The 13,753-nt window shown below is 35.8% G+C and overlaps 1 protein-coding gene and 3 non-coding genes across 6 annotated transcripts in view; all 4 read right to left on the bottom strand.

Moving 5' to 3' along the window:
* The window catches only part of ATG16L1 (autophagy related 16 like 1), a 58,125-nt gene that overhangs the window by 32,270 nt on the left and 12,102 nt on the right, over nt 1-13,753 (bottom strand). The window contains exons 4-13 of one of the 3 annotated variants that reach the window (XM_053709930.1): nt 12,712-12,785; nt 12,338-12,589; nt 7,722-7,787; nt 7,075-7,155; nt 5,926-5,982; nt 4,267-4,311; nt 2,128-2,230; nt 1,484-1,589; nt 882-952; nt 696-767 (exon numbers count right to left, since the gene is read on the bottom strand). In XM_053709930.1, coding sequence (XP_053565905.1) covers nt 696-767; nt 882-952; nt 1,484-1,589; nt 2,128-2,230; nt 4,267-4,311; nt 5,926-5,982; nt 7,075-7,155; nt 7,722-7,787; nt 12,338-12,589; nt 12,712-12,785 — 927 coding nt within the window. The remainder of the gene's footprint in view (nt 1-695; nt 768-881; nt 953-1,483; nt 1,590-2,127; nt 2,231-4,266; nt 4,312-5,925; nt 5,983-7,074; nt 7,156-7,721; nt 7,788-12,337; nt 12,590-12,711; nt 12,786-13,753) is intronic. The other 2 variants (XM_053709931.1, XM_053709933.1) reach the window with 2 other exon arrangements.
* On the bottom strand, nt 370-643 carry LOC128658619 (small Cajal body-specific RNA 6). Its single transcript, XR_008402291.1, has one exon. It is a non-coding gene; the product is annotated as a small Cajal body-specific RNA 6 (non-coding RNA).
* Nucleotides 1,105-1,379, bottom strand: LOC128658620 (small Cajal body-specific RNA 6). The gene has a single exon (XR_008402292.1). It is a non-coding gene; the product is annotated as a small Cajal body-specific RNA 6 (non-coding RNA).
* On the bottom strand, nt 1,818-2,088 carry LOC128658618 (small Cajal body-specific RNA 6). The gene has a single exon (XR_008402290.1). It is a non-coding gene; the product is annotated as a small Cajal body-specific RNA 6 (non-coding RNA).

The raw sequence follows: 13,753 nt of genomic DNA, 5'->3' as shown, positions 1-13,753 counted from the left end.
AACAGCAAGACGTTAAAATTTGTGCAAATCCAGATTTTTGCATTTTGCTGTTGCACAAGAATAAATTTGGCAACAAAACTAGCCAAGACAGCACAAAGGGCTGCCTTCTTCCGCATTTGGAGGTTAATAAAACTTCTAAAGGAACATTGCTATTAAAAATCTATTAAGTTATATTTGGTTCAGACCTGTAACTAGAGAATAAGTTGCCACTTTCAATATTCAACCTTTCATACAATATCAACAGTGCATTTAAGATGCAATGATGGGGAGACCCACTGCATGCCTACTATTACCCATAAAACCCTGTACGCATGCACATAAATTATCTTGTGCTGCAAAACAGACACAAACGGAACCACTAACATCAGAAGTCTCAGCTTGAAAACTTGGTATCATGCACTGTATAACGCTCAGCCCCGCACACCTCAGTATCCTTCTCGACTAGTTCTGTTGAATACCCTTAACTTACACAACTCTGAACTCCAAGAGCTGTGTGTTTAAAGGCTATCCTAATATGTCAGCAGCTTCGTTTCCAATGTATGCATGTCTAGGGCATGATAGGTAACCAGAGAAGCTGCTGGGAACTGTTTGGGTGTACTGGGAAGCACAATGCAATCAGACCTTTTACTAGTCATCACAGACTTCTTTACATACATTTGTAAATGTACAACTCACAAATAGCTTGATGGTCTTACCCGTAAACGGTAATCGTCAACTGTCCATATTCTGCTGGCAAAGTCATTAGAAGCAGCCAATATAAAAGAACCCTGATATAAAGGAGAAGAGAGATTAGTTAGATGACCACACTGGTTTCAGATTACTAGGTATGGTAGCAGAAAACAGCATTAATGACAACCACACTCCAACGTGAGATTACTTACAGCGCTGTCAAACTCAATGCTGGTAATTCCTGCGTTACTACCTGTGAGTGAGCCTTTGGTCTCACATTTATCTGTAGAGGACAAAATAAAGAAAACTCGATAAACAATGCAAAAAACAGTTGAAGCTCAATGTAAAAAAAAAAAAAATGGCACTAACAAGAATCCATACAAATTAGGTGGGAAATACATAGACACGCAAAAAAGCCACTTGCTAGATATTGCAGGTCTCAGCTTGAAAACTCAAGATCAGTCACTGCATATTGTTCCATCCTTGCATCAAAAACTCCTTAAGGAACAGTCATGTTGGATATTTTTCATTCCCACATATACTTAGCCTGAGGAAAATAAGGGCTTGATGTTATCCAAAAATGTCAGCAGCCTCTAGAACCAATCATCTAACAACTTGAGCATGATATAAAACAGAGGCTGCCGGGAGCTTATTTGATACAAGTGAAACGGCAGTATTGATGTCAGACCTCTTATTTATCATCACTGACCAATGGAGACAGGCAGCTGTGATTGCAAATCCTATTTCAATTAATACCCGTGGAATAAACTAAGTTAGGTTATCTGATTAATGCCTTTAATACAGATAATTTTACCTCCAATGACTTCCCACAGTTTCACCCTGCGATCCATTCCGCCAGTTGCCAGTAACCGGGAGCCTGGACTGAAGCGCACAGCGTTAACTTCACCATCATGGGCATCCTGAATGAAAAAACAAAATGAAACCTTGTCACATGGGTTTGCAGACATTTAATGTGTACTGAGGCTTTGTTGACCTTAAGTCGTCTAAGATAGGATGAAATATTTACAGGATTAAAAAGTAATTCAAGTGAAGAACCTACAATACTTTAACCAAAATTAAAGTACTTTTATTAGTTATTCAAAGTCCAAACAGAAAAGGGAATGGATTACTTCTTAACGGACAGGTGTGGTCTCAGCTTAAACTTGTTATCATGCACTGCATAGTGTTCTACCCTATCCCAGTCTCCATAATTATTAGCAATGTAGGATACCTATTATATCTGCATTTCTTCAAATCTAGCCGAAATGCATGAGGTGTGGTATCCAGTTTTGTCAGCAGTCTCTTAAACCAATCAAAGCATAACTTGTGCATGATGGGAAAGTACAGAGACAGCTGGGAGCTGTGTGGATTACATGAGAACGTCAGTGCTTTCAGACCTTTTACTTATCATCATTGACCACATAGGGGGAGAATGGTGTTATTTAAACAGACACTTACAAATGAGTGCAGGGCTGTAACAGGTACTCGCACTTCTTGTTTACCCCCTGTCTGAGCATCTGCACAGTCAAGCGATGCTGGGAAAGAGGATATTGATCTCCTCCTAAATAATAAATAAAAATGTATATGTAATTAAAAACATAAACCATACTAAGGTAAAAGTAAATTAAATCTCCTCAGTGGGGCTCCAAAATAAACAGTCCAGGTTTGCCCAAGTCCAACGTATATATGTATTTGTTAGGTACTGGAGCTTCAAAAACACATATGTAGGGATTTAAATATTACTGTTTAAAGGGACAGTCTACACCAAAATTGTTATTGTATAAAAAGATAGATAACGCCTTTACTACCCAATTCCCCAGCTTTGCACAACCAACATTGTTAGATTAATATACTTTATAACGTTTAAACCTCTAAATTTCTGCCTGTTTCTAAGCCACTACATACAGCCTATTATCACATGGTTTTTTTTTTGCTATTCATACAAAAGACACACCTTATTTGTGTGAGCCATATAGATAACATTGTGCTCTCTCCCGTGGAGTTGTTCAGGACACAGCACTAATTGCTAAAATGCAAGTCAAAAGATAATACATAGATAGCCATGTGATAAGGGGGTTGTCAGAAAAGGCTTAGATACAAGGTAATCACAGAGGTAAAAAGTATATTAATATCAGTGTTGGTTGTGCAAAACCGGGGAATAGGTAATACAAATTTTGGAGTAGACTGTCCCTTTAATGAATGGTGCAGTTTTATACTATGCATAAAGGGGCATATTCAAATATTTTTGCATTAACACTATTAAGAAGGGCTTAGCCCTAGAAAATTAAAATTGTGTTCCCAATTTGCCATCATTCACTAAACAGAATACTCCTACATGCAGAGTTTGTATAGAAACAGGAACAAATAAGTAAACACACGGTTTGTAATGTAAAAGCACAAAAGAGAAGTAGAGTGGGATAAGTACACATTAAAAGGGACATGAAACCAAACTTTGTTTCTTACATGATTCGGATGGAGCAAACAATTTTAAAGAACTTTCCAATTTACTTTATTTATTTATGGAACTTCCTATGTTCTCTTGATGTCCATAGTTGAAAATACCTAGGTATACTCGGAAGCAACAATGCACAACTTGGGAGCTAGCTACCGATTGGTGTTTGCACATATAGACCTCTTACTATTGGCTCACTGAAAGTGTTCAGCAACCTTCCAATAATGCATTGCTGCTCATTCAACACCAAGAGAATTAAGCAAATTTGATAATAGAAGTAAATTGGAAAGTTGTTTAAAATTATATTTAAAGACACTGACTGAGTTTTATGTCCCTTTAAATTGGATGCTCACAAACCTCTACCTTCCGTTTAATATAAATATACATACACATAGAAACAGCTTTGCGTTTTTTTTTTTTAAATTAATAGCATATAGAGAAAGTGTTCTTTAAAAGGTTAATATGTACATTGAATTTAATCACTATGATGTCAGCATCATTAAAAGGGACATTATACACTCTTTTCTTTGCATAAATGTTGTGTAGATGATCTATTTATATAGCACATAGTTTTTTTTGTTTTTTTTAATGTATAGTTTTGCTAATTTTTAAAACAACATTGCTCTGATTTTCAGACTCCTAACCAAGCCCCAAAGTTTTAGGAGAATACCAACGTATACCTACTCCAGCTTGCTTCTGTTTGTGTAACAGGTTTTTTCATATGCATAGGAAGGGGAATGGTGGGGGAGTGTCTGAAATTTACCACTTGCTGTGGGTGTTCCAGCTACCTTTTAAACAGAGCTAAACTAGAAGCTTCTAAGTTTTTAAACTGTTTTATACTGGATTTTATATCAGTATCTGTGCATATAATTCTTTATAGTAGTGTCTATTACATGCAGTTATATGAAAATTGGTGTATACTGTCCCTTTAACTAAGTTTACTCATTACTTTACAGTTTAAAAAATAAATATTTTTATATACAGTATGTATATATATATATATATATATATATATATATATATATATATATATTTTAATATATTATATTTTTTAATGGACTGGTTTTTACATCATTCAACAACTTTATTTAGATAACACAAAAGCAAGGAGAGAAGGGAAAGGAAGAAAAAAAAAAAAAAATCACCTGGAAGTGTCAGAACGGTGACCCAAAAGGGGAGACTCAGACAAGCTGCAGGAAGGTCAACAGGACACAGGAAGAGTAGGGAGATAGGTGCAAGATGCAAATCCGGAGAAACAAGAAACACAAATCAACCCCTTGGGCAAAAGACTTTAAATGTGCTTTAGGGGTTAACTTATTTCACAGACTATACCGTTAGGCGAGCACACACATTTATTGAGAAAAGGATTTTAGCCTTAGATTTCATGAAAGACAGCTGGAAAAATGTTTTATACCTTCTCTACACTCCCAAATACACAAACAAAATATAACATCTACAGGATAACTCTTCAAAAATTAAGTGTTATAGTAAAGCCATTTAAATTACATATTAAACCAAAAAAGGATCTGCACGTGTGAGCACAACGCATCTCTAGGGTCAGATTGTTTACTGGCCGATGAAGACAATTTGTGCGGCTATTAGTAGAAAGCAGTTTTGTTTTTTTCAGGACAATAACTTTCAATTTAAAAAAAAAAAAAATTTAAAATGGAATTTTTAGGGGAAAAAAACAATGCTTCTAAAAAAGGGACATTGTAGTGTAAACGCACATTTTTAATTTAATTCAAGCATGTTATTTTTAAACAAATGACGGAGTTGTAGCTGGTGAGACATACGTGCATATGGTCTAATCACTGGCTGCCTCATGATCTGAACAGAAATAGTGTGTTCCAATAGTGCAACTCTAAATACCAGTTGAACCATTTTAAAGAACTTTAAACACAAACTAAATGCTTTGCTTGAACAAAATACAATATAATTTTTCACTAGAATGTAGTTTAAAAACCTCAGGTGATATGAAGGTGTTTCTGCTACTAATATAAATTAGTGACAGTATGAGGGTCCAAACCAAAGAATTCTATTCTATTTCCAGAAAGGGAAAGTTTAAACATATTTGTTAACAATCAAATTTATTTTGCAGAAGATTCTTCCCACGTCTAAAAAACACACACTTAAGTGACAGTAATCACCTTGAGATTTCAATATAAATGTTTATATATGCAATAGATATTATTTTGCGACCTTGTCATGTAATTTAGATCTGAATTGTGGATTTTCTTATTTTTTAGTGTTGAAAATATACACTGCAGACTTCTGATTGCTAACCCTGCTACATACCTCTCTCTTACTGGCTTTAGCAGATAACTACAAAACAATGCACTTTATTCTAACATATTGACCACAGCTAGGCCTCATCTTCTGTAGAGCCCAGATTAGCTGCTCCAAATGAGGTGATGGGTGGAGTTTAGCTATTGAAAAACAACTGCAGCAAACAAGACACTAAATCATTTTTAAAATGTTTAGACGTCTGATAAATTACTCAATAGCAACACAACAAAATGAATTACAATGTGTTTATGGCCCCTTTACTCTGCTGAAGTCATTGTGAGGCGCTGGTGAAAGGCCAAGCAGAGCTTGCAAAAACAAATGCAAGAATAAACAAGGATTTTGTACATAGGTTAGATCTATTCATGAATAAAAAGTAAAGTGTACTCTTCTCAATGCACAGCAGATAAAGTGCAACTTTACGACTCCTTAACTATAGAGTAGCAAATGTAAACTATAAAATACTAACTCATTTTCTGGTCATACTGGGATGAAGGCAGAGTTAGGCCTCATGAACCTACCCGAATATATTAGTGATGGAATCCAGGAGGCCTGCGGCAGGCTGAGAGAGGCGCTTACTAGAGGAAGAGGGAGGACAAGAATAAGCCAAGTGTTCAGAGATCAGCATAAAATGCCCACCACCAGCATAGTAACAGATGACAAACACGCAATCTTACATTCAACAGCAAGCTAAAGGGATTTAGCAATCTATATTATTAAAGGGACCTATGCAATTTCTTTTTAATAACCACAACATGGAAATGTACACACACACACATATATATTTTTTTATTTTATGTATACATCCTTTGATATTTAAATCATGCTTGAATCACTGGCCTGATTGGCTTCCTATACTTTTTTCTGCATATTCCATTTGGTTTTAAATAAATCCTTTTCACATTAATACCATGTATTATAAAGTAATTAAAAAGGCAAAAAGGTATGCACACACCTTGGTTTTTATTTTACAGCTCAGAAAATTCAGTGCCCGCATAAATAAAGTTAAAAGGGACATTAAACACTGCTTGCTCATGTAAAACACAAAATTATACAACATAGATTTTCTTACGCTGCAGACGCTATCAAATAGTTGATTTGCAGGGGGAGGGGGGGGGGGTGCTGAGCTTGCTTTTATCCTCTCTAGGGACTGTGGGACAAGCAACACTTTTTACACAAGAGGTATAAAGAACCAGTCAATGGCTTTATTTATAATCTAAAAACAAACAAATCCTGAAGCAGTAGTTCTGCAGACACACTAACAGTGATTTACAAACACCAATGCTACAAGGCCTAGCAGACTCTCCATGTGTTATATACTTTATAACACTCTAGTTCTTTATACTTCTATATCAATATCAGGAACTATGAAATCCCAAATTGTGACTTTTACAGAAGAAAAACTGGGACTTAAGCCCATGTCCAATTTTCAGAAACACACAAGAAAAATTCAGAACTTTAAAAAAAAAAAAAAAAAAATGCACCTATTTTCCAGACACACAAGAGTACTAAACTTTTGTTTTCTTAAACTCAATCCATAAACTTTACCTGGAAGAAACAAACTCTATAAAAGGTTAAAATGGACCCCTGGTACTCTTCATATAAGACAGAGGAAGAAGATAAAGTAATGGTTTCTCACACTGTGGCTTGGGTCTGTATATTCTGCTTACCTGGATACCCTGCTTGGTGTGTGAGCTGCAGCTACATCTGCCTGATCAGCAGTATCATTCAGCACCTCTATATCATCATCTCTGCAGAGGAAGGAAGCAAACACACAATGTAAACTGGCCTCACCCAGCACAAACAGTTAAACACAACCACGCCCACTCCTGCCCTGACAATAGTTTACACAAAAGGAAACCAATCAGGATTTAGGGGGGTTCATGCTATCAAAGCTTAAAACAAAATCCTTACCTGTAATTTAAATACATATTAATATAAATGCAAAACTTCTACCACCCAATTTTACTGTATTTTTGTAACAATTTAAATTGAAGAACATTAGGTAAAGGTTTAACACTGCCAAATCATGAAAACACTGATGCATACAGTCTGCAAACTATTGTCATATGAACTACTGATAAACATTGTTTCTGCTATACAGTTTGATTTTAGGATTTTTACATTACCACGTATAGGTATCTCTACTTGCAATGTAAAATTATTTTGATGTGGGCAGAAACTGAAAACTACTATATATATATATATAAATAAAAACAATTGTGAGTTTATATGCAAGGGAAGTGCCTTAACAAAAGTAATTGATATTTGTGCTTATTTACAGGTTGCTGCAAGTCAGGTACAGCATTTTACTTACTGTTCCAAGGACAAGGGCTCCTTGGCTGCTTCTGCCAGCTCCTTTTGCAGTCTGGCTTGTCTCCTCCTGAAATAGAAACAAGGCTTTCTAAATCAGGGCATTGATTATTATACAAAATATTGAACACAATGCCTTTCCAAACGTTAAAACTAATGGTTCATTTTAACCGCCATTCTCCAAAATTTGTAAATTGTGCAAAAATGCTCAAGCTATCTGTGAGAGTCAAGTGACCCTACAAATACAGTACGCGTGTGTTTTAGGTTTGTGCCAGTCAGACACATTTCTCGGGGGAAATTTCTTATTCTGATTAATATCTAAGCTTACCCTCAGAATTAATCTATTTGGGATATATGAAAATGCACTAATAAGCTTCCCCACTAAAAATGCCTACAGATAGTGTTTTATTGCTTTTACTGTCTATACACTGAATTAGAAGGCGCTTCACATGGCAATTTCTGCAAAGACATACGCCATTTTGCAGTCTCTCTAAGTAGAACAAACCATTTTTGATATACTGACATTGTAATGCATTTTCCCAGTCAACTTTATGTAATATTCTGCACCTCTACATGTATTGTGTAGAAATATTATATATAGTTATTTAGATTTAACTGCAAGTGTGTATATATTTTACATTCTGTTTGTAAAAAAACAAAACAATGAATAGATTCTGTTCTCTGGGTGTGTCAATACTATTCAATAGAAGCAGAGCACCTTTTGTTGTGTTAAAACATTTCTTTAAATATGCAGATTAGAAGACACAATAGTATTTTAAATCTGAGCAAAATTTCACACAGCCTTAACTAGAACAATTACCTGAACATGTAAATCAGATCAGTAGCAGACCTACTCAGAGGACTATGGTGCAAAAACATTTTTGGGAGGCCCCTGGATGAGATTCAGCAATACATTAACTTTTTTTTTAGATACAACAGTAAAGGTAGGATTTTCCAGATGCTATTGAAATTAAATTAATATAAATATATTGAAGGGGGGGGGGGGGGAGGAAGAATCACACAAACACCAGAATCAAACTTGTTTTATTGAAACAGTTGTAGAGTATACTGTATAAAAATTACTATTTTTCATTCACTATTGAACTAGTTTAAAACTATGCTGAAAATCATAGCAAAAGCATTGTAGCTATTTGTGCTTGCAGACTGTATATGTGAAAACTGCAATGTACATTTGTTAATATGCATAGAGACTGCCTATCTTTTATTTCTTAATTTTAGGCAGCTTTACAGATATTAACCTTTTAATGCCGTTACGTCGTTCTATTCCGTCCTAACCGTGCCAGGCTTTAGCGCCGTTAGGACGGAATAGAACATCCAAGCAGTTTGGCTTTCCTGAAGCCAATGGCGCGCCTAGCTTCACAGCTTAATTTGGGTGTCCCTTTATTTATTTTTTTATTAATAAAATATTTTTGAGTATGTAGTAAAAAAAAAAAAAAAAAAACTAAAATAGTTTTATATTTAAAATACATTATAACCCACAGGTTATTCATCCTAAAATAAGGATTCGTTTTTAATTATTTAATTTCAGTAATGTTTAATTTTTTAAGTACATTTTTATGTAAATTTGATTCCATTAAAGCATTTACAATGTAATGCTCTCCCAGAGGTTTCGGTAAGATTTGCGGCATTTTTTTTTCTATGTAGAAGATACCACATATTCATGTTTTTGTAGTTCTCAAAACTGTGAATTTGTGTCTTCAGAAAATAATCTGACAAGTTATTATTCTATGTAGAAAACTAGGATTTAAATAGTCTTACCGACTAGTGATTGGTCTGAGGCTGATGAGAACACGGGCCTACTTGAAAGCACATTTTCTATTACGCATGTGAAAGAGCAGCACTGTTTAATGCTTTTATATATTTTATACATAATATTTTACCTCAAAAGAAACATTGAAGAATAAGGAAAACAACTTGGCTAGATTGAGGTAAAGCTGACCTTTTTTAAACAAGTTTAATGCAGGAGAAAGAGCGGGGGCATCTAGAATGATACCGTTTTAAAGGGCCAGTATTGTTGAAAAATGACATGCTCTAATTCATTAAAACAAGTCATTTTAAAACGAGTGACCTTGCACCTTTGTGTTTAACCCCAGCAAAAGGGGTTAAACACATTGTAGAAGTAGAGCACTGCTGGTCCTGAGCAGAAAACGGCAACTGACCTAATTAGCAGCACTAGTTGCACGACCAAGTTGTATAACTAGCGCTGCTGATTGTATCCAAGCAGTTTCTGCTCAAGACCAACAGTGCTCTGTTGGTCCTAATGGGTACATTTGTGTGCGTAACCTTTTTTTTTTGGGGGGGGGTTTAAACACAACAAGGAGAAGGGTGGCTATTCTTAATGGTCTAACACAGTGATTTTTAACCTTTTTTTGCCGTGGCTCACTTTTTTACATTAAAAAATCCTGTGGCACACCACCATCCCAAAATTTAAAAAAAAAAAAAAAAATCACACATTGTAGCCTAATACAGCATATATATATATACACATACACACACATACTGTATGTATTGTGCTGTTATGCCATGCCTCCTACAAACTACCCCTGCACTGGGAGTAAAAAACAAGCAAAGTTTAAAAAATATGTCACACTGTTGTCAGTCTGCCGTGGCACACTTGAGGATCTCTCACGGCACACTGATTGAAAAACACTGGTCTAACAAATTAACACGGCCATGTTTGTAAATAAAATTCTGATTTTAAGTCAGTAGCTTAACTTGCAGAAACAAGTAATTTAAAGGGATAGTCAAGCCAAAATAAAATGTCCATGATTCAGATAGGGCATGCAATTTTAAGAAACTTTCCAATTTACTTTTATCATCAAAATTGCTTTGTTCTCTTGGTATTCTTTGTTAAAAGCTAAACCTAGGTAGGCTCATAGGCTAATTTCTAATCTCTTGAAGGCTGCCTCTTATCTCAGTACATTTTGACAGTTTTTTCACAGCGAGACAGTGTTAATTCACGTGTGCCATATAGATAACAATGAGTTCACTCCCTGGAGTTATTTATGAGTCAGCACTGATTGGCTAAAATGCAAGTCTGTCTAAAGAACTTAAATAAGGGGCAGTCTGCAGAGGCTTAGATACAAAGTAATTACAGAGGTAAAAAGTATATTAATATAACAGTGTTGGTTACGTAAAACTGGGGAATGGGTAATAAAGGGATAATGTATCTTTTTAAACAATAAAAATTCTGAAGTAGACTGTTTGGCAAAAAGAGGCTGCTTCTGGGTGTAACAAGCCATAGAACAAGCTATTATACTATTGTTCGTCCCCTGGTTAAGCGCTACTCTCTTTTTGTGTACACATGAACAAGCGATTTCTAGCTGTAAAAATGCATTGAGATAAGAGGCGGCCTTCAATGCTTATAAATTAGCATATGAGCCTACTTAGGTTTAGCTTTCAACAAAGAATACCAAAAGAACAAAGCAAATTTGATAAGTTAATTGGAAAGTTTTTTTTAACTTGCATGCCCTATCTGAATCATAAAAGTTTAATTTTGACTAGATAGTCGATTTAAATTACTCGTTTCTGCAGTGCCCAAAAACAGTGTCACTATATACAGTAATAGGGGGTCAGACCATCTCACAGACTGTGGGCATAGGGTACCTCCTTTTGCAGACGTAATCCGATTCACATTTTTTTTCTGTGTTAAATGTAAAAAAATAATAATAAAAAAAATAGATATGTATCAAATTTACATATTTTTTTTTGAGGGGGGGCTCTTCTTAGATTCTTGCACCTGGGCCCTGTGGTTTCTAGTTACGCCTCTGGTGGCTACACATATATACCTCTTATCACTGGCTTACCGATGTGTTCAGCTAGCTCCCAGTACTGCATTGCTGCCCCTTCAATAAAGGGATACCAAGTGAATGAGGCAAAATTGACAATAGAAGTAGATTTCAAAGATGTTTAAAATTGTATGTGGTATCTGAATCATGAAAGAAACATTTTGGGTTCCAAATCCCTTTAAGTATAGAGAACATCACACAAATACCAAACTATTAAAATCAACACTGATTTAGTTTAAAGGATGGCTAGTGCATTGGTATAGCCTCTAGGCAATGGTTTAATTTACGTTAAACCTAATGAATTTGTGGGGAAAACTAGAAGCACAGTATAAAACCTCTCTTTATAATGAAATCAGAAACGTGTGGGGTATGATGCGTGGCTATTTGCTATGCAAAGCACTGTGTAGCTCATGCTGCTGATCAGATGCATGGCAAGCAGCTGCAAATGCTAAGCGCTCACTGATCAAAACCTGCCGATATGGAATGTAGAAGTCTGTCCATCCAGAAGCTTACTATGCCAAACAGATCTCAGTCTAAAATATGCCTAATAGTCTTGGAGCTACCGAGCAGTACTGATGAGGCTAACTCATCATACCAGAGAATATGTCCCTAAATGATACTATCATATGAAAGATACCAAATATTCTATTCTGACCATAGACCTCTATAGGAGAAAAAAAAAACTAATTGTTAGAAGCTGTGTAATGTATGGTGGAAGTTTAAAAGTAGTAGAAAGGTAGTACAGACCCCAGATGATGAAATTGCTTGACAGATGTAGATGAAGAGGAATAGCAGACGCTATAACACTTACTTTGTATCCTTTTCATTCTCAGCATTGAGCTTGTTGGCTTCCTGAGCTTTCTCGGCCATCCAGCGGCTCACTAGCTCCTGGTTGTCCTCTGTTGTCTTCCGCAGTTTCTCTTCAAGGGCACTAAAGGTTATCTGCAGCGCGTCGTACTCGTCTTTCAACGTTTGATTTGCACGTTCCAGTTCCTGCAGCTTGTTCTGCAAATCCTGGCACTCAGTTTCCAGGGTCTCAGTGGTTTGCAAATACTCCGCTATCCTGTAACATGCGAATAATGACACACGTCAAGAAATGTAAAATACAAGTGACAGAAGTATTGTGACAGAAGATGAGAAATCAGGAGAGTAAGTAGCCAGCAGGGTTACAAGGCTTTAACTTACTTCTGTTCATTTGCCTGGATGTCCTTGTCTTTCTGCTGCATCTGATTATTCAGCTCTATCACTGTTTGGGCCAGCTGAGAAAGGGGGGAGATAGGATATAGGAGAATCAGATACAGCAAATGGAGCGAGAAAATGCATGGGGCACACATACAAAGTGACTTATGCAATCGACTGGAAGCAAAAGCAAATTACATAGAACTGACAACAATCTATATCCCACAAATACTATCGCTATTAATTCCAGTTAAAGTATAGTAAAATGTTGTCAAAATATTATTGACGTTAAAGACTTGTGTATAAAGTATTAATGCTTCAAAATGAGAATGGCATTTATGCATTGTGTTACATGACATGAAGTATAAAACCCCCAAAATATACCAAAAATGCAGTATTGTGTGTAAGGGAGTGGCACTCGGACAATTCATCCAGCAGAGTGCCTCTATACAGAAATGCCTCCTCTCACAGCTCTGCACATACAGAGCTAACCAAACACAATCACACAGTGTGCCTCTGTGCTCAAACATTGCATTTTTGTTAATGGGATGTGAATGTCAAAATAAACACTCATAATTCAGATAGAACGTACAATAAAACCAACTTTCTATTTGTTCTGTTGGTACCCTTTATTGAAGAGCATAACTAAGTAGTCTTGGGAGTGTGCACGAGTATTAATGAATTACATCTTTGAATAGAAACATATTTGCAATATACATGTATTGGCAAAAAAGCTTCTTGTAAAACTTATCACCGTTTTAGTGTTAACATTTATCTCAGCACATGCATGTGAAGCATATTCTCAGTGCACCAGCATTTTAAATACTGCAGCTGCTCAGAGTGTCAGTGCGGCTTGGATCATATCAGCAATTAACAAATTGATTCAATACCAGATGGTACAAGCACCCTGGGCTCTCTGAGGAAGTGCTGTGTTTAAAATGCTGGTGCACGGTGCATACGTAAATACACTTTTGAAACGGCTATAGCTTTTATTAAATGCATTTTTGCCAGTACATGTATATTACAAAAATGCTTCTATTCAAACTGA

This window comes from Bombina bombina, chromosome 4 (genome assembly GCF_027579735.1).
Source record: "Bombina bombina isolate aBomBom1 chromosome 4, aBomBom1.pri, whole genome shotgun sequence".
Lineage (NCBI taxonomy): Eukaryota > Metazoa > Chordata > Amphibia > Anura > Bombinatoridae > Bombina > Bombina bombina.
This window is presented reverse-complemented; position numbering and strand designations above follow the sequence as displayed.